The sequence below is a fragment of the Pseudochaenichthys georgianus genome, chromosome 7 (assembly GCF_902827115.2).
Source record: "Pseudochaenichthys georgianus chromosome 7, fPseGeo1.2, whole genome shotgun sequence".
Taxonomy (NCBI): Eukaryota; Metazoa; Chordata; class Actinopteri; order Perciformes; family Channichthyidae; genus Pseudochaenichthys; species Pseudochaenichthys georgianus.
Window position 1 is genome coordinate 41,973,630 of NC_047509.1, and position 21,904 is coordinate 41,995,533.

Below are 21,904 nucleotides of genomic sequence, written 5' to 3' on the forward strand. Positions count from 1 at the left end.
ACATCTTTATATGATCATTATAGTTATAAAAAAAATAAGAGAATAAAGTAAACAGGTATAAAATACTATATGACAGTTATTAATAAAGAAGAATACAGTTTGAAAGGGGAGTGATTTGGCAAATATCCATAAATTAAAAGAAAATCTGCTTACAGTTGTGTTTGGGTGTTGAGAGATGTGTCCATAGATCTCCTAATGTTGCTCTCAAAGTGCACCAGATTGATGCTTTTAACTTCAACATTTAAAAAAAAATCTTCCCAGGGGAGCACGCCACACCCTGCACATGCATGCATACGCGAGTCATGGTGAGATATCTGGATTAAGAGGTTGCTTTTTCTTTGCACAGAATGAAATGAATGGGCTGTGATTTTAGTTTTTTTAAGCAGAGGTCAATAACTTGTACGGCCCTCTGAGGATATTGTAAAAATTGAAATGGCCCTTGAGAGGAAAAAGGTTCCCCACCCCTGCTTTACAGTTTGTCACAAATCTCAGTGCACTGTGATACGCAGCATCTAACTTGACCAGGCAATGGGCAGGTGCATTCATATACATCAGATCCCCATAATCCAGCACAGGTCAAAAGGTCACAGTGACTAGCCTTTTCCTGGCCTCAAGCGAGAAACAGGACTTGTTCCTGTAGAAGAAACCTAGCCTAACCCTCAGCTTTTTAAGCAGGTTATTGACATGAAGTTTAAAAGTGAGACAATCATCAAGCCAGATACCAAGGTATTTGTAACAGGCAACAACTTCAAGTTGTATTCCTTGCGTAGTTACAATATCTAAAACAGGCTCTGGTGTCTTTTTAGCTTTAGAAAAGAGCATTACCTTGGTTTTCTCATCATAAAAGAAGCTTTAGTTCAGAGAGCTGAGTCTGAATAATGTTAAAAACAGCCTGTAATTTAACACCAGCCTCCTTAATCGAGGGACCTGCACAGTACATCACGGTATCATCCGCATAAAAATGTAAAGTAGCTTCATCCACATTTTCACCTAAACTGTTGATGTAGATGGAGAATAAAAGTGGACCTAAAACAGAACCTTGAGGAACACCATTAGCAATGTTCAACCAATCAGAAGACAGCCCATCAAAATGAACACATTGGGACCTTTCAGAGAGGTAGTTTACAACCACCCTACTGCATGGCTGGACATGCCTATACTGGCTAGCCTCTGCTTTAAAATGTGATGATCGACGGTGTCAACCGCTTTTGAAAGGTCAATAAATCGTAAATAATTGGACAGCCTTCTGGGGAAAACCTGGTCTGATTAAGAGAGACGGCATTCATCCTACTTTGGAAGGTGCAGATCTCATTTCGGCAAACATTTCAGGGCTTTGGGGACTTAATCCATGACAAAGTGGAGTTGAGAGCAGGAGGCGGAGTCGCAGTCTTACACGCTTCTCTGCGCTCTCTTCTAGGCAGTCATCCAAAGGAATCCCGAACCCAATAAAATACCCAATATTAACGGTGTGTGTGTCTGCCCAAGGACAATTTAAGGTAAAACCTAATAGAGGTGTCATAATAACCTAATAAAAGTAAATGTAACAACTACTACAGTGCAACAAAACAGGAAGATTAAATGTGGTCTCTTAAATATAAGATCTCTAGCATCTAAAGCAATATTAGTAAATGATTTAATATCAGATTATAATATTGATATATGCTGTCTCACTGAAACTTGGTTGAGACATGAAGAATATGTCAGCATAAATGAGGCCACTCCACCCAGCCATGTCAACACTCATATTGCTCGAGGCACGGGCCGAGGAGGTGGAGTTGCAGCAATCTTTGACTCAAGTCTATTTATCAATACTAAACCAAAATTAAATTATACCTCCTTTGAAAGCCTCGTTTTTAGTCTTACGCATCCGACCTGGAAAACTTTGCAGCCAATCTTATTTGTTACAGTGTACCGTGCACCAGGTCCTTATTCAGAATTCTTATCAGAATTCTCTGAGTTTTTATCAACTTAAATACTTAAAACAGATAAAGTAATTATCGTAGGTGACTTTAATATTCATGTTGACGATGATAAAAATAGCCTTACTGTTGCATTTAACTCTATATTAGATTCTGTTGCTTTCTGTCAGAGTGTAAATAAACCAACCCACTGCTATAATCACACTCTCGACCTTGTTCTGACTTATGGTATTGAAATTGAGCAACTATTAGTCGAACCGCATAATCCTGCTTTATCCGACCATTTCTTAGTAACTTTTTAAGTACTATTACGAGACTACAAAGCATTAGTCAAAAGCTCTTGCAGAAGAAACCTATCTGTTAGTGCTATAGCCACATTTAAGGAAGAGATTCCACCAATACTTAACTCGATAGCATGTCTGCATGTAGGGGAGGAAACTTATACAAAAGGTACAACACCCCACATTGATCATGTTGTCGATGGTGCTACAGATGCGCTGCGAATAAAATTAGACTCTGTTGCTCCTTTGAAAAAGAAGAACATTAAACATAGATTAGCTCCATGGCATAATGCCGAAACCCGCAAAATAAAGCAAAAGTCTAGACAACTTGAAAGGATATGGCGTTCCACTAAATTTGAAGAATCTCGTTTAATTTGGCATATTACTCTCAATGAATATAAGAAAGCACTGCATAAAGCGAGAGCAGCCTACTACTCTTCATTAATAGATGAGAATAAGAATAATGCAAGATTTCTTTTCAGCACTGTAGCCAGGCTGACAGAGAGCCACAGCTCCATTGAGCCTTCTATTCCCATAGCACTCAGTAGTAATGATTTTATGTGCTTTTTTAACGATACAATTGTTACTCTTAGAAACAAAATTAATGACCTCTTGCCTTTGGCCAGTATAGTGTTATCAACAGCTCCCGGAAACGTAAGTTCTAATATTACACTAGATAGTAAACTAGAATGCTTTTCAGCCATACACCTTGAACAATTAAATTCAATGATTCTCTCTTCTAAACCATCAACGTGCATGTTAGACCCAATTCCAACTAAGCTGTTGAAGGAAGTTTTTCCATTAATTAACACTTCTTTATTAAATATTATGAATATGTCTTTATTATCAGGCTATGTTCCACAATCATTCAAAGTAGCAGTGATAAAACCGCTTCTTAAAAAGCACAACCTCGATCCAGAGGTTTTAGCCAACTATAGACCTATTTCTAATCTTCCGTTCCTCTCAAAAATTCTTGAGAAAGCGGTCGCAAAACAGCTGTGTGATTACTTAAAAAACAATGATTTATTTGAAGATTTTCAGTCTGGCTTTAGAACACATCATAGCACAGAGACAGCTCTGGTTAAAGTCACAAATGACATTCTAATAGCCTCAAACAAGGGACTTGTCTCTATTCTTGTTTTGCTCAATCTCAGTGCTGCATTTGATACTATCGACCATGATATCCTATTGCAAAGACTAGAGCACTTAGTTGGCATACAGGGAACTGCTTTATGCTGGTTTAGGTCCTATCTATCTGAACGCTCTCAGTTTGTACATGTTAACGATGAATCTTCCACGCAAACCAAAGTTAGCCATGGAGTGCCACAGGGTTCAGTGCTCGGACCTATTTTGTTCACATTATATATGCTTCCGTTAGGCAATATTATAAGGAATCATTCTGTAAACTTTCATTGTTATGCGGATGATACTCAACTATATTTATCAATCAAGCCTGATGAAATTAATCATCTAAATAAAATTCAAGACTGTGCCTTAAGGACTTAAAAACGTGGATGACCTTAAACGTTTTGATGTTAAACACGACCAAAACTGAAGTTATTGTACTTGGCCCGAATAATCTACGAAACAAATTATCTAAAGATATACTAACTATGGATGGCATTAATTTGGCCTTCCAAAGGGAGGTTCTGTGAATAAATAAAAAATCAAGAACCCAAATAATTGAACTATTCATATCTTAGGGTGTGTTCACACCTAATAGTCCGCTCTCTGGTGCGCACCAGACCACAGTTTGTTACATTGTTTCATTTTTCAGAAGGTTCGGTTTGCGTTCACACTGGCAAAAACTCAAAGGGACTATAAACTTTAAACACAAGTCATGTGCACGGAAATGCTGTTCAACCATTGGTCAGACATTAAGGGGGTACAAACGCAAATCCCGGCAATTTCTAGCGGAGCCTCCGCCATGGAGCATCGGTGCGTTCGATTTAACTGTATACAGTTTGGCTGAAACTAACTGACAAGAAAACAGCGGAGAAGTAACGGGCAGAAACCCTCCTTTTTACGCAGCGGTCCAGACATAGGTCAGACGGCGACACATATTCAGTTGCCAGTTACTTTGGCATTAGGGCAGGGATATCTAGATACTTCCCAAGGTTTGACATAATGAATTGTGCTACTTTTAAAGCAAGCAACGATTTTCAAATCTGTAATCAAAAAGCTCCTCAAAAACGCTATCGAAGCAGTTCCTGCCGTTGCTACGTTAGTTCAAACAGTAACAACGGACTATTTTTCTTAGCGGATGCATGTACATTTAAATACATACAACTATTTTTTAAATCAATAAAATAATTTTCTAAATCCACAAAAGCATTTCAATTAATATTGGGAGTCATGTCGTTACTTTGTTGAGAATGTGGCCATGTAATAAGCGGCATAATGTGCAGCAGCGCGGTCATTATGGGGAAAAGAACACCTTCATGCCGATCTAGATCCCTCCGCTTCACGTCGGGCTCCTGATCAGCCTGTCGGTGTTCTTTTCCTGCTTATCCATGAGAGACGTTCTGCAGAGGAGGGGTGTTTCACCGACGACAGGTGTTCTTACTTTTATGTAGCTGACGGAGAATGTTTACTTTACACGACACTGTTCAACACTTAATTCTGCTTTACTCTTTAACTAAACAACCGCGGATGTCTTGAAAGACTCTTTCGCTAAAGATTTTTGAAGATATCCGCGTTCTTGTGACACGTAAATACTGCGCTTCCTATGTTTTGGTGCGGACTGCGTTCACACCAGCAATGAACCGCTCCAGAGTTCACAAGCAAGCGCTCCGAGACCACCTATTATAGCGGACCAGAGTCCGGTTGTTTAGTTCACTTAAGAGGTCTCGGACTGCGTTCACACAGACCCAAATGAACCGCACCAAGCGGCTAAACGCACCAGGGTTCGATTCAACCGGACTATACAAGGCAGGTGTGAACACACCCTTAGACTGCACTGTAACTTTTATCTTTTAATGTTTATTTTATTTTATTAGCTTTTCTTTTTAATGACTGATTTTAAATGCCATTTTCTTAATGTCTTTCATTTTTTGTTTTTGTTTTAATGTTTCTTTTATTATCTTTTACTGTTTTTAAATGCCTTTATCTGAATGTCTTTCATTTTTCTAAAGCACCTTGAATTGCCTGGTCCTGAAAGGTGCTATATAAATAAACTTGCCTTGCCTTGCCTTACTATTATCAGGCATGAAAACGGGTCAGGGGTGAAAAAGGTGAGAAGGATATTATCCCTCTAGGGGGGGTCCGGGGGCATGCTCCCCCGGAAGAACATTTTGAATATTCCATATTTTAAAGCATCAATCTGATGCATTTTTTTGCCAACCTGGGGAGAGCTGGAGAAACTTAACTTCAGCCATGAGTCAAAAATATTATGGCCTCCTTACTAAGTATTATCAGGGATGCAAACTCATCAGGTATGGAAAAGGTGACAAGGATCCGAGCCCCCCGACCCCACAGAATATCGGCTTTAAAATGAGGAATAACAGAGGATTTTAGCAGTCAAAACAACTAAAGCAGCAGTGTTAATAATAACAGAAACGCTAAAGAGTCACATCTAATAGAAATATATAAAAGCATTTATTTTAATTGTGTAGCAGTCAGTTCATAATTTTGGCAGCACTGTTGAGCATTTTGAAAATCTATTGTCATGCCTCTGTGCAAGGCTGAGTCTTTCTATCTTTATGGCATCTGGTGTAAAGTAACTAAATTCATAAACTCAAGTACTATAGGCCTACCTGGGTACAATTTTGAGATACTTGTACTTTATTTAAGTATTTCAATGTTTTGCTACTTTGTTCTTCTTCTCCTCTACAGTTCAAAGGTAAATGGTGTACTTTGACTCCACTGCATGTATTAATACCTTTAGTTACTTTACAGATGTGGATGAATGATGTGAAATCTAACCAAGTGTTGAATCAGACTTTAGTTCCACCTGGAGTAAATCCACCCGCTACCCTGCAGTCTACAAAGTACTTCAGACTAGCTGCACCTTCACCAGCTTTGAGAACACTTTCATGATCAATCATTATAAAACATATCAGATATATTATTCTGAAATGGACCAATCTGCACAACGACTACTTTTACTGTCGCTACTTTCACTATATTTTGATGAGAATACTTTTCTACTTTTACTTGAGGAAAATATTGAATGCAGTACTTTTACTAACAGAGTATTCCTACACTCTGGTACTTCTACTTTTACTCAAGTACAAGACCTGAGTACTTCTACTTTTACTCAAGTACAAGATCTGAGTATTTCTGCTTTTAATCAAGTACAAGATCTGAGTGCTTCTACTTTTACTCAAGTACAAGATCTATACTTATACCACCTCCGTTTATAGCCTATGAAAAAAAAACTATTAGAAAACGAAGGCTAAAGCTAACGTTAGCAGATAGTGACAATGTATGCTAGCTAGCTAGCTCAACGATAATATTGCGACAGAAAAACTTTTCAGTGCACATCACGCTCTGCGCTCCGACAGGGAGCTCTGCTCTGAACGGCCCGTTCTAACAGCTGTTCACCAGCGGTCCAGTCTGTACCACAGTGACTCCGGACCGCACAGTTAATATTAACGAACGCACCCGTAGGTAATGTGGCTGCTGAAGCTAGACCATCATCGCGGAGCAGCAGAGCCGACAGGCAGGAAGACTCGAGCACACAGCTCGCGTTGCATTATAATATATAAAAAAAGAACACCATGCGTGTCATGATGGCACATAACGGCTCGCGGCCGCAGATTACTCCGGGTCCCAGACCCCCCCCATACCCCAAAAATATTTGTATTGCAGATCTACATGAATCACACAAACGACCTATTTTGGATTCAAAACGGCGAATTTCGCCGAAAGGTGAGTGATTTTCATGCATTATCAATAAATAAAGGTTCTCGTTAGCACAGGTTTGGCCGCTGAATACCTTACAATGTGTCTGATGAACAGGTCTACCTCTACAGTGCAGTTCCCCCCTGCTCAGCTCTTACCATCTGATGTTGTCCTTCTCTTCAGTGGCCCCCGCTCCAGCCAGCATGCTGGTTCCTTCACTGAGGTGACCCACAAAGTAGTTACTGAAGTGGAAGGACACTGCGTTCTCATACGCATGCAGCCACCTGTGCACAAACACAAAGACACATATTACGTTTACTCAAACACGGTTATCACTTTCACTTCCTGTAATAGGACATCTTAACCCCCTTCGAGTGTAACTTCAGTACTTCCTTATGAACGGATAACTTAAAAGGCACTAAAGTAATCCGATAATCCAACACAGGTTACAGAATGTTTCATACTTGGAGCATACGATGACATCTGATCCATCTTCATCTAATGATGAAGACCATGAGGGACGTGGGAGCTGATGAAGTGAGTGAGTGAGTTGACCCTGAGACCAGGATGTTTTGCCTAAGGAGTAGTTAACTGAGGGCCCGTTTACATGGAGACGGTTCGGGTTGTATCTGCTACTTTCGTATAGACGGTTCGTCCACACGAGGCCGTAACGGAACCGGGGTAACGGACCCCTCAAACGATAACGGGTCCCAAGGTGGGTAGATCTGCGGACGGAACGCTCTAGGGGTCAAACGGCTCCGTGTGTACGCCTATACGCCATAGCCCCGCCTCTCCTGCTCACCCCCGTGTCACCCGCGTCATTGCTGATGTGTTTCGCCAACAACAACAACCGAGTGTTTCGAGCCAGGTCCCGGTATCTCGCAGGACAGTGCACCCAGAAGGAGCCTCCAGATAGATTTGATCGATATGGACATAAACGCGAGTGAAGTCTAATCGGACAGAGATCAGCTGCTGCTGACGGAGACACGGAGCTCTGCATGATCACCTGCAGCTCCGCCCGCTGTGATGGAGCGATGAGCAGAGCAAAACACACACTTCAAGTTAGATCCTCACCCGTAGCTATTTTAATTACCTCTCAAACTATCTAAACTAGTTATAAATATGTTTATGTTTGTTTAGTCGGGTCACTCATTACTGGATCAGCCAGCTGCATGAGACAGATACTGACGGGCTGTCAGAAGAGAGGGAGGAAAAGAGAGGCTCCGTTTATTATTTTTTTAAAGCTCAATAAATAACAAAGAAGACCTCTGACCTGCACTTTTCTAAACGGACATGTTGACCGGTGAAAAAAACAGAAGGGCAACCAGGCAACCATGCTTGGGAGGTCTTCTTCGCTGCTTTTGGTGTATTTTGTGCCGGGCCACTTACAGGCCCGGCACATGTACTACAGCATCTCCAGCGGTCTCGTGTGGAAGGACACGTTTATTGAGCCGATTGCCTGTGAACGGAAGACTCTTTTGATATGGAATTCGGTTAAATTTTCGTCTCCGTGAAAATGGGGCCTAAAACACCTTACTACTGATAACTACCAAGCACAGGACTCTTGTTTGAGTTTTTGTCATTACAAACATTTGATCTGTGAGCTTTGTTACACACAACATGTCTATCTGTTTTGGTTTGGTTCAAACCAGACCAGAAGAGGTAGGTGTGATAGAGAGACGGACTGACCTTTGAGTGGATAAACATGTGCTGACAAAGGAAGCATTTATCCATCATCCAATACCACATTTTTTGTATTAACACACTTCAGTTGTTCTATGGAAGCCTGTGGGAAATCAGCAAACTCTAACCCTGAAAACAATTCTTACCTTTCTCAAATGTATCTTGGAAGCAGGGAGAAAAAGACAGAAAGCATGTTCACAAACCAGTGTATTGTATTGACTCAATGTCTTAGTTGAGGAGGAAAAGATGTTTTTAAAAGGTGCCTTACTTCTGTGTGATTGTGTTTCCATGGATGGGGATGAACAGAGGGAAGAGGTAGGGGGCGACACAGGTGGAGACGAGCAGGCAGACCTGACTCTTCAGGAGGCAGAGGGAGGAGCTGCCCAGCCAGCGCCAGCTCTGAGGAACAGACAGGGCGGTCAAACATGGGCGTCGCAGCCATTATATGAGGGTGGGACAAGCCCCCCCCACTTTTTCAAATGATTACTTTAGACCCCCCCACTTTTACCATGTGGAAAGTCCGTGAATCGGTCTCTCCACTCGCCGCACTTTGTAGAGCGCTGTGTCAGTGCTTCACTATCAAATCCATTCCACTTGTTTATTGAGAGAATGCCCAAATCAATGAAACTCCGTACCATGTTTTCACTGCTGCTTTGTACTAAGGCAGATTCTCACATGCGCTATGTTCAAGGAGTGTTGTCTGGTGGACAGCTCAGATCTGTTGTATGAAGCGATGCCGGTAGCGGAGGTAAGGCACACACACAAATGTTCAGGAAATGGTTAATACAGCGAAAATCAAAGCTGACGATCTCTTGGTTTGATATGTTTTCTCCCCCAGACAACATGGACGTAAGAACATTTGTTTCAAAGAAGAGGAAAGTAAGTCTTCAGCTGGTAGCAGTTAATCAGTTAACAGTGATGGCGGCGGCGGCGTCTCACTTCTGGAGAGGAGTTTCGTCTTTATGTCATGATAGAGAGAAACAAATACTGAATAGTTTAGATGAGAAAAGGCATGGAAATGCCAGGTCACTAGTATTTATCATGTAAACAGGGAACATGAATAACCCCATCTCTCTGTGCTCATGTAAACACCATGATGTCCATGTAGAGCCGCAGTCAGTGTGTTTTACTGGAGCCTCAGTTCAATGAGAGATTATTTTTATTATTATGAGTTCTTTAACTTAGGTACTCTCTCTCAAAATGGTAATGTGCATTATGTTTTAATTATACTTCTTATCATTCAGAAGCTGTTTGTGTGTGTGTTTATGTTTTACTGAGTGCTTATTGGCCATTTCCATCCCAGTGTTCAGTTAACTATTTATTTTCTGTGCACATTACATAGACTAGCTAATATTCTACCTACTGCTTGGGACGTTGAGTCTTCAAAATGTCCAATGCCACAGACTGGGACTTACTTTAGAGTCAGTTGTATTTACATTCGGTATGACTTGTTATGATTCAATGTGAAAGAGTATACTGCTCAATAAATAGTGGTCACTTCACCACCTCTCTTGACATCTAGGCGCTTGAGAGTGAGTCAGAGGCAGAACACAGGGACCGTGGAGAGAGGTCCGTTGCGAGGTGAGTGATGAAAGGGAAATGACAGTTTAGAGTCAATTGTGATGTGGACTCTCATCCCAGAGTGTTAAGGAAATCAGTGGGGATATTGAACAGGAAACATTTCAGTCAAGGGGCATCGTATAACCAATATAGACAGAAGAGCAACATTTATTTGAACATTTAAGTCAATGATACCATTCCTAGGTGAACTTAACATCCGTATGGAGTCAGGTCAGTTTCAATATTAATAAATGCTCACAGAAGGATTCACAAATGTATTTTGCGATTTATATATAAATGACTCTCCACAACAATATCTCTCAATGCACTCACACATATTTATTGTTCTTTATAAATGTACAAAAAAATGGGCATTTAAACTTCTTTTTATAAATTCAAAGACGGCTCTGAATCAATAATCAAATATGTTTCCTTTCTTTACTACTGGATGAAATTACAAAATGTACCCATCATTTTCCTCATGCTAGTATAGCCACATAAAAGTATCAAACCACCTGTTAAAATGCACCAGAATACAGGAAATCTATATTTTTTTTCGTGGTGGGGGACCCCCACACCCCCCGTTAAAAATGTCCCCCCCCACATTCAGGATGCTTAAATGTCAGTTTATCTTAGGAACCTTCCTAACGGAGTGAAATGACCTGGAAGTACCTCAGTGGCCGTCATGATAAGAGCTGTTAGAATTCTCTAGTCTAAAGCAGTGGTTCTCAAACTTTTTTCAATAATGTACCCTTTGAAAAAAAGATTCAGCCAAGTACCCCCTGATCAGCGCAAAAACTATTTGTTAAGGAACAAATGCCTATATAAAGAGGTAGAGTACAGCCTTTCACCATCAGTGTCTGATTTATTAAAACAACAACATTGTAACTGAGAAACACTTAAATGCTACATTTCAAATGTTTACAATCCATCACTAAATTCATGGCAAACCAATTTGAACATCATGCAATAACACTATGATGACATTAGTTGCATTGAACTGATCTTTTTAATAAGTTGTACTTACAATGTAGTGAAACATGGGCTCGTGCTTCACTGAGGACCTTTGTCATTCTGACAGGGAGGCAACTGCAGCTATTACACTTCGCATTTTGAAATATGTGCAACTCTGTTCATATGAAACCCACACTGCTCAAACTTCCTTACTTTTCCTAAAATTGGTATATCTATTTATTTTGGGGCGTGGGGAATGAAGAGAGATATGAGCATTTTATGAGCATGGGATTTTTACCCCTCATATATAAATATGCATAATGCTGCGCTATACTCTACGGCCACACGCCGTTACCAAGCAACGCTTATTGTTTAGGTGTCCTTTGATAAGCAGGCAGTCATGTACTTAGCTAGAACTAGCTAGATCGGATAGATTTGGACATAAACGCGAGTGAAGTCTAACCGGACGCGAGAGAGAGATCAGCTGCTGCTGCTGACGGAGAACACGCAGCTCTGCATGATCACAGCTCCGTCCGCTGTGACGGACCGTTAAGCCGACCAAAATACACTAAGAGTTAGACCTAACACACTTAGCTAGTTTATCTACTCTGGAACTAGCTAAACTAGTTATACATATATGTATTCTTTACTGTCGGGTCACTTATTACAGGTTCAGCTTCAGGAGAGGGAGAGGGAGAGGAAAAGAGAGCACCCCCGTTCCCATTTCATTATCCAGAATGACTGTAAACCTTTGAATAAAGTAGTTACTATTAGTAGTTTGTTTAAATGCATTAATTATGGGTTTTTTCTTACATTAACATAAAATAAATCTCACGTACCCCCTGCAGTACTCCAACGTACCCCTATGGGTCCGCGTACCCCCATTTGAGAACCACTGGTCGAGATCAGTGTTTCTCAAACCTTTTCATACCAAGGACCACTTAACCAATAAAAAAACACTCACGGACCACCTAACTCCACAAATATCAAAAAACACATCGTTTTTCTAGAACAGATTACAAATTGCCTGAAAATGGTACAAACAAGTGGCAACATGTGTGATGAAGGTGTTGCGCTGGGCTATATCATGCAATCGAAAGTGAAGCTTAACCTCGCTCCATTGCGGAGATATTCCCGCGAGAGTGCAGAAAACTTAAATGTATTTATTTATTTCAAATGTGAAATGTTACTAAAATAAAATGGTCCGCGGACCACACTTTGAGAAGCACTGGTCTAGATGATAGGAAAGGAGGTTTGAAACTTCCTTTATAACTTCCTTTAGCTTAGGAAACACTGGACCTTCCTTTACGAAAGGAAATGCTGTCCCACAATGCCATGCGGCTGCAACATTTATCGTGACTTTGTTTTGAACATTAATTTTTCACTGTAAAATACATAATAAGTTAACATTTCACAGTGTTTACTGAGCGGAATGGGGTGAGCCACAATAAGTTTCACTTTACTTTTTTTATTTAAGTTCAGATCTTGGTAATAAAGAGTATATTTTTCACTGTTGTCCACGTTCATAAAGCCAGCATGAAACCCATTATAACACACGGTGCAAAGTCTTCATGTGCTCTTACAGTAGTCCTCTGTACAGACAACTGTAGTTTCAAAGCACTCTATTCCTGAGTCCTGACGTTTCTCACAGAGGTCAAGGAATAGTGGTTAGGAAAAGATGATAGGAGCTGATATTAGGACAATTCGACCGCAACCACACTCAACACCACAGCACTGAGCATGGAGAGCACCGTGCACACAGCTGGACAGAAATACTCACCAGCTTTTTGCCCTCAATGGCGTTCTGATAAGTGGAGAAGCTTATCCAAGGGCCGAACACTACAGTGCCCACAAAGAGAACGTAGCCCAGGAACTGAGCTGGGGAGGGCAGGCAGCTCACGGCCCCCCTGTCCAGGTCAAAGGCCAGAGAGATGGCCTTCATGGCCACCACCATCTGAGAGCCTGAAACACACACATGTTTGATTACCGTTACATTTAGAAAAAAGTAACCAGATTACGGTTACCTTCTTTTAGAATAGAGATTACTAGCAGGATAGCAGTGTTGCAACACATTTTGAACTAAAGCTGGATATATTATAGGTAGACATACATTTATCTTGAATGCAGTAGGTGGACACTTGATTTTATTAAACAAAAATAGAGTCCATGCTTTTGATTAATGTATTAAGCATTTGTGAACTATGACTGTTACTACATTTTGGATATGAAGTATCTTGGTTTCTTCTTTTCTACGGTTACATTGTATCATTGCTTTATTAAAAAACATCTTATTGTTATTTATTTTCTCTTGTTTTTATTTATTTGATATAATCCAAAAGTATTGAAAGGTAATCAGGTTGCATTAATTATATAAGATAAGATAAGATGAACCTTTATTAATCCCCGAGGGGAAATTCAGTTGTACAAAAGCAGCAACAGGGTAAGCGTGAAAAATAGTACAGCAAAGATTCACACAGATCAATAAAATCTAAAATAAATAACATAAAATCAAGGAAATAATGATAATAATAATAAAAGACTATAAAAATAGGAGATATAAAAAAAAAATAAAAAAAAATAAGAGTAAAATAACTGTCAGCATATATACATATTTCGTCATCATCTAAATTATAAAGTGCATAACAAGTTAAAGTGACAAGTTTAACATGGGTTGTGAAAACAGTATATATTTATGACCAGTGATTTAATTTGATTTCTTTCTCCTATTTAACCCCTTGTTGTGCAGCCTGATGGCTACAGGCACAAAGGACTGTCCGAGGCGCTTGGTGCGTTGTGGTGGAGGGATGAGTCTGTGGCTGAACGTACTCCTCATCTTCACTAGCTCTGCGTGGAGTGGGTGGGAGGGGTTCTCTAGGATGCTGTCGAGCTTCCTCCTCGTCCAATATATTTTGATACTCAGATTAAGGTTCATACACTTTTTCACCTATGATTCTCCAGGACTTCTCCAGGACCTTTACCTCATTTTCCATGACCAAAAAAATGACTCAGCGGTACCGCTGGAAATGGTTTATTTTAACATGGAACAGGAAAATAAGGTCTGAAACATGTCGTGCCTATCTAAAACAAATCAAATAGGCTTACTAGCTTCTTCAGGCTAAAGCAACTCAAATCTCTCACCAGCAGAATACCTTGTCAGTTAAATGCCATTTTACGTTTCATTACTATACGATAAAGTATTTATCATCATTATAGTATTACTATTTCGGCGATTAGATAACATATCAATTATATTTGATGCAACTTTAGTTACATTTCCATGACTTTTCCAAAACTTTGGGAAAAATATAGTTTTCCAGAACTCTTCCAGGGCCTGGAATTAGCATATTGAATTTCCATGACTTTTCCAGGCTTTGAATGACCGTAAGAACCCTGAATAACGTTATCATGATGTGTTTAAAGGTCGTCTTTAAAGCAATAGTAGTTTCAGCAGTGTATTGTTTTCACCCTGGGGTCCAATAGGATATTGAGAATTGTGGAATTTCGTAACGACTACTAAATGTTTTGTGGAATCCCTTTTCTAAGAACTACATCGTAGGATAATATATTGTTTTTACAATGTTCCTACATTACAATATTATACTTTTTAAGATTTCCATAGCTGACAGGTTCACACAAACTTTTGAACATTGATTTTCACAGCAATAGATGTAGTACCATATGACCCATTCTCGGTTTCCTATCATAGTAAAACATATCACTGTCAGTTTTTAATTATTTTGAAGTAAAAAACGACTGTAAAAGGATAAACATGACCTTTGATGGGAAATGGGGACATTAAATACATAGTTATGGAACTATGTGGTACTATTCAAATACACAACTAAACATACATCAGTGACCGTGTTCTCAGGACGACTGGTGGAATATGTACCTCTTATTTTATGCCAGGTCACCATGTCAATCAGATGCAACTCTCTGAAAGGAAGAGGGGAAAAAACAAAGATTTTACAATGTATTCTACACCAGAAATGTGTGGGTATGCTGACTACTTATGGAATGGATATATAGAAACTATTCAGCGGTGAGTCGGAGCCGCTCTAACAGGCTGCAACTTGTTTAAGTTAAGAATTAACATTTGGACTTTAGTGGCTTTTGTGAGCGAGGCCTGAAGAGACAGGCTCTCAGTGTTTACCTAGACTTAGCAGCTGATGGAGCGAGTGCAGACAGTTCTTTCCTAACAGTTGGCCACATTATGCTAGGTTTTTAGTTGGACTACTTGGTGCAGTTTACTTTGCTGGCCTCTGAAACTGAAATGACTCAGGATCAAATGAAAGAACAAAACCAAGTTTAGACATTGACAATGCAATATTTCAACAAGCAATGCCAATATTCAGGCAGAACGAACCACGACATTCCTACTGGCAGACACACACACACACACACACACACACACACACACACACACACACACACGGCAAAATGAAGCTTTGAATGAAGCATCGAACCACTTGGACAATTGTGTCGGAAATAGGTTCATTCCTCGAAGCTTCAGTTACAGCGACCTCTCCTGGCGAAGTGCAAGGCTGCAGTGGGCTAGAGAGTGCTAGACATGTTTTGGGCGGAGAGGGCCTTTTATCAGTCATTAAAGTATTAAAGTTGAAAAACAAAGATTTAAAAGTTCATCCGTTCCGGGCTTTGAACCAGCTGCGCGGAGGACATCCGGCTCTACCCACTGGGCTATCTATTCCTTGAACTATTGGACTGTTCTCCACATGTGGAAGAGTTTCCCGAGCCAGAACGACCTATCTTTCTTCCTGGCTTGCTCTATAATGATACATTTCAAATGCAATGCCAACAACAACTCAACAGCAACAACGCAGACTACGACAACAACCCACACATTGCGCATTGTTTAGAGCGGTCATAACGTGTTGAAGCGCTCAAGTTCTAAACGGTTTCAACCTGTCACCTGTCAGAATCGAGACGCATTGAATCACCTGATTGGACGGCGAACCAGTCAAGAGATTCATTCAGGAAATGAAGCAGTTGCTGCTTCTGACGTCACATGTCACGTGATTTGAAGCAAGCTTCGAAGCACTGCTTCTATGGAATAGGAAGTCCAGGGTTGAAGCTCCGTTCGAAGCTTCAGTGTCAAACTGCCATCACCAACCTCACACAGCCTCACACAGACACACACAGCCACACACAGACACACACAGCCACACACAGACACACACAGCCACACACAGACACACACAGCCACACACAGACACACACAGCCACACACAGACACACACAGCCACACACAGACACACACAGATACACACAGCCTCACACAAACACACACAGCCTCACACAGCCTCACACAGATACACACAGATACACAGACTCACACAGACACACACAGCCTCACACAGCCTCACACAGATACACACAGACTCACACAGCCTCACACAGACACACACAGCCACACACAGCCTCACACAGACATACACAGATACACACAGCCTCACACAAACACACACAGCCTCACACAGCCTCACACAGATACACACAGACACACACAGCCTCACACAGACACACACAGCCTGACACAGACACACACAGCCTGACACAGACACACACACCCTCACACAGACACACACAGCCTGACACAGACACACACAGCCTCACACAGACACACACAGCCTGACACAGACACACACAGCCTGACACAGACACACACAGCCTCACACAGACACACACAGCCTGACACAGACACACACAGCCTCACACAGACACACACAGCCTCACACAGACACACACAGCCTGACACAGACACACACAGCCTCACACAGACACACACAGCCTCACACAGACACACACAGCCTCACACAGACACACACAGCCTGACACAGACACACACAGCCTCACACAGACACACACAGCCTCACACAGACACACACAGCCTCACACAGACTATTATTTAGAAAGTGCTTCAGAAATCAATAACATAAATGTCTTGACATTAATTTATAAACCATAATAAATGAATTGTGTAGGTCTAGCCTCCCTATATCTGTGTGTGAAATTGTTCCTTCCTCAAAAACTAAAAGCTAATGCTTCTGCAGTCTAGCTGCAGCTTAGCAACGGTCTTCTGTTAAGAAAGGACACTGAAGGTCCTGAATGAGGCATCACACACAGGACGTGAGTCTGAACACAGCAGACAACAGGAGTACAAATAAATGCACTAAAATAGTGCATGTGGGTGCACACTCACATCCTCTGTCTGTCTGGTACATGAATCCCATGGATGTATGAGACTAAGTTAGCTTCATCATCTCAATCAGTGATTAAGTGAATAATAAAGTTCCTATCGGGTCACTATCAGCCTGTCACTCATTATTTTCAGGGGGGGGCGGGGCTTGGAGGAACGGAGAGTATGTATCTTCTGAAAATAGCAAGAGGACATTCATACTCTGCAATCCAAGACTTGAATAAATCCACCAAAAACCTGACATGACGATAACGAGTGTTTTTCAAAAACACAAATCGATGTGTGTGTGTGTGTGTGTGTGCATGTCATCATGGCACATTGTGTACCTACAGTACCACAGAGGGGTATTTAATACTTTGTTAGGTGTTTATATTTCTGTGTGTCCGTCTGTGTACAGATTTTGTTGCCGCGACAGCACCTGGTCAAGATGGTAAGACGCGAAGAAGAGGCCATTACCCACTCCCTTCTTTGTTTTAGATTTCGAAAATGATTTCAGCTTCCAGGAACATGTGTGTTTTTGCAGGTTGTTTCTCACCCAACAAGGAGGTAGATGAGGATGAAGACAGAGAGGAAGACTCCTCTGCTGCTGGAGTGTCGGCTGAGGAGCATAACCAGGTAGCAGAGCACACTGAGCAGAAGCACCCACAGCATGTGCAGCTGGAAGAACAGGAAGAGGCCGTACACCCCCGCCAGCACGGACACCACATGCTTCCCAGTGGACTCACCTCCTGAGGAACACAATCAAGAAGATTTGATAAATGATGATAAAGTCCTCAGAGCTCGTTTCCTAACGAAGCTTTCATCGTACATCACAAACCGGTTGCATTTAGGTATATTCTAGCCCAGTGGTTCTCAGCTGGTCAGGCCTCGGGACCCACTTTTTACTTGGTCAATACATCGCGATCCAACATTTTGAAGCACTCAAATCTATTCAACAAAAAATCGTGCTGTAATATATACGCTTTTCAGCATACAATATTAATAAAAGTGAAGTACAGTGCATATATCCCTTCACAGAACTAAAGTATGCTTTTAAAAAAGGTTTATGAGTTGATGGAATCAAAGCTGAACTGTATAAAAAGGCACGCATGCTGAAAACCCAACCCCAGCAGGGGGTCTGGGGGGATTCTCCCCCAGGAGATTTTTAGAAATACTAACAAACTATGCATTCTGGTACACTCTAAGAAGAAAATAAATGAATCTATTACTACCCGACGTATTAATAATATTTTATGCCATTGTTTGTTTTCCACTTTGTTCTGGCATCTGTGGCAGAAGAGTAAAGAGGAGATAGTCTGTGTGACTTACTTTAAATTGTGGGTAAGGGTAGATAGCCCCCATTGTTCTGTGACCTGTCAATCATCAAACCGGGGGTCATATTTCATTATGTGTTCATTTTTATCTGAAGTTGTACCCATGGATGTATAAAGAATAGTTCTACCGCAAAGTTATTCTCCGTAGGGACTTCCGGCAACAATCTTGATTCTGATTGGCCAGAAGACTCGAAAAAACATCAGCAAAGATATTTTATTGAGAAGATGATCACTACGTGACAGAAGTTTTCAAAACCGTTTATGGTCTCCGGTATTTCCAGTCCAACGCCGACTGCATGCACAGCGTTAGAAAATTGGGCTATCAAAATAAAAGTTTGACTTTCCCCACCCCCCCCCCCCCCCAAAAAAAAAAAAGAATTCCAATATTTTTTTCTTTCTATTTTTTTTTCTTCACTCACACATCCGCGACCCACTCGAAACGGGTCCGCGACCCACTTTTAGGTCGCGACCCACCAGTTGAGAACCACTGTTCTAGCCCATTGTAGTAAACATGGATGACAGAAAATCTAATATGTTTAAAAAAAAGAAATTCTATTTTACTGTCACTTGATCTTGAATAGGAGTAGTGTTGAAATCAAGGGACATTATCTCAGTATGTTAGTACATACCATCCTTTTCCTTGAGCTATATCCACATGAAATAATGAAGACGAGTGTTGCTATGAAGGCTTGCTGATAAGAGAGAGCACCCACCCAGTCTGAAGCAGAGTCTGCAGGCCAGGCAGAGCAGCAGCAGCCCCCCCAGCTGCTGCCCCCCCTGCTGCACCGTGCTGACCCCGCAGCCCTCCCACAGCTGCTGCAGCACCACCAGCCGGACAGACAGCTCCATCCTCAAGCTGCACGCACGCACACACGCAGACACACACACACACACACACACACACACACACACACACACACACACACACACATACAGTATTATTACAACACTTACCAACCCATGAAACTAAGACAAAAGAATTGTAAAAACCAAAGGGGTTTAGATGAATGAAGGTCTGTAAGGAAACACCTCTGAAGAGCGGCCTACGATGAGATAACATGATATACTTTATTGATCCCAGTTTGTGACATTGTTCGTCACATCAGCAGTAGCATATACAACACTGTGAATATATACATATCAGTAATAAAGGATATATATCTATACAGTATGTGTATTGAATACACAATATAACTATACTAATGTACAGGATTGAAGGCAGTTTACATTATGATAGGCCAGCCTATCACAAACTCACAAAATGTAAACATTGATTACAATTTACATTAGCAGCATAATTACAGATTTAAATGAATCCTCAAGGGAGCACAAAGTTGAATAAAGCCTCTAACAGAAGCTTAGTCTGGCAGTAGCTCAGTCAGTAGGGACTGTGAGCCATAGGGTCACCGGTTCAAGTCCCCGAAGAGACCTAAATATGGAGTGTGGACTTCTACTTGGAGAGGTCCCAGTTCACCTCCTCCCCTGCCGTGGTGCCCTTGAGCAAGGCACCAGACACCCCCTCCCCCCCTACTCCCGAGGCGCTGTGCAATAGCTGCCCACTGCTCCTAGTACTAGACTCCTGGGGCTAGGATGGGTTCAAAGCAGAGAACACATTTCACTGTGTGCTCTGCATGTGTGACCATTAAAGAGGGTTTCATCCCTCCGATTCTATTCTTCTATTAACACATCCCTGCAGAGTAGTACCTCCACAGCAGGATGTTTCAGTGGGCAACATTTCTTCCTCCCTGCAGCCTTTACAACCAGCATGCCCCTGGTAGACCCCCCCCCACACACTCACACAACTTAAGACTACGACAACACTGTTGTGCAATTTGTAAATTATTAGAATCTACTTCGAATGTGACTTATTTTATATTTTTAATCGTATAATGTGTGCATTCCCTTTAATCTAAAAGTGTTTTTTTAAATGTTGTCTACATCTTCACTGTTGCTGTAACTATGTATGTGTCCCCTCTGTGGACATTCTGCTTGTATAACCTGCACACCTCTGCAGACTGAGACATGCTAACCTTGCTACGTCAACTCCGAGCTCTAGGTCCTTCTAGCGTTAGTTTAAGAAACAAACCTAATATCGCCTTTTTTTTAGCCATTCAAACGCAAAAACATCACTTAAACAGTGTTAGCTACCTAGCTAAGTTAACATTAGATGCTTTGAAATAGTTCACTTACTAACTTTACTGTGAACGTATTGTCTTGTCCGTTGGAAGGTTGCCTTTAGACATGTTTGAAGACTGTGAAACAAATCAGCGCTAACGCTTCTTAATGAAATGAAGCAGCGAGCAGAGGCTAGCGGTAGTGCTACAGAGTTTATGAGTTAGCATGTAGCCGTGGAACAGGAGAAGGGAGTGTGTGCGGCGGAGACCTGTTCAGAGAAGGGAGTGTGTGTGCGGCGGAGTAAGAGAAGCCCCGGTGAATCCAGCAGACGAGTGGAAGTTACGTTCAACAAAATACCTTCTTCTTTTTCTTCTTCTTCTTCTTCTTCTTCTTCTTCTTCTTCTTCTTCTTCTTCTTTAGTGGCGGTTGGCAAACCAACTTGTAGGTGCATTACCGCCACCAACTGGACTGGACAAGAGACTATGCAGAAAACAATAAACAAAAGAAATAAAATAAAGAACCAAAATTCTAGATTATTTTAAATGTATCAATTTCTCTTAGAAACGTAATAATCTCACAATATATTGCCTGATGTTTTCCCTAACAGCCCTGATAGCGACAAGTCATGGTATTTTGCTTTCTTCAGTGTCTGGAAAAGCACATTTCTCTGAGTAGGACTATATTTCCTGCAAAGCAGTAAAACATGCTCAACAGTTTCTGGCTGGCTACAGTGTATACACTTTCCGGTTGGATGCTTTCCTATTAAACTTAATGTATGATTGAGCCCTCTATGACCTATCCGAGAAATGACATTTTCCTCCCTTCTTTTAAACCCCACCTTCCTTCCATCCCCCACATAGCCTACCTTTGAATTGTATAAGGATGTCTTCCTGTGTCATTAAGGTCCCAATGTTCTTGCCATGTTGTTTGTGCATATTTCTGTATGCATGTTTTAACCTCCGCTTTGCTAAGTGACTGCGGTCAAGCCAGCCTCCACTTGGGAAAACACAGTCAAGC

The 21,904-nt window shown here is 41.3% G+C and overlaps 1 protein-coding gene across 3 annotated transcripts in view; it reads right to left on the bottom strand.

Annotated features, from left to right (window-relative positions):
• Nucleotides 1-21,313, bottom strand: part of LOC117449932 (protein-serine O-palmitoleoyltransferase porcupine-like) — a 32,574-nt gene extending 11,261 nt beyond the window's left edge. Inside the window, exons 1-7 of one of the 3 annotated variants that reach the window (XM_034087871.2) lie at nt 21,245-21,313; nt 19,486-19,628; nt 17,995-18,187; nt 15,135-15,178; nt 13,023-13,204; nt 8,997-9,127; nt 7,204-7,329 (exon numbers count right to left, since the gene is read on the bottom strand). In XM_034087871.2, the coding sequence (XP_033943762.1) occupies nt 7,204-7,329; nt 8,997-9,127; nt 13,023-13,204; nt 15,135-15,178; nt 17,995-18,187; nt 19,486-19,621 (812 nt within the window). In that variant the 5' untranslated portion in view covers nt 19,622-19,628; nt 21,245-21,313. Of the gene's footprint in view, nt 1-7,203; nt 7,330-8,996; nt 9,128-13,022; nt 13,205-15,134; nt 15,179-17,994; nt 18,188-19,485; nt 19,629-20,962 lie in introns of all 3 variants that reach the window. The other 2 variants (XM_034087870.1, XM_034087869.2) reach the window with 2 other exon arrangements.
• Nucleotides 21,314-21,904: the final 591 nt, after the last annotated feature.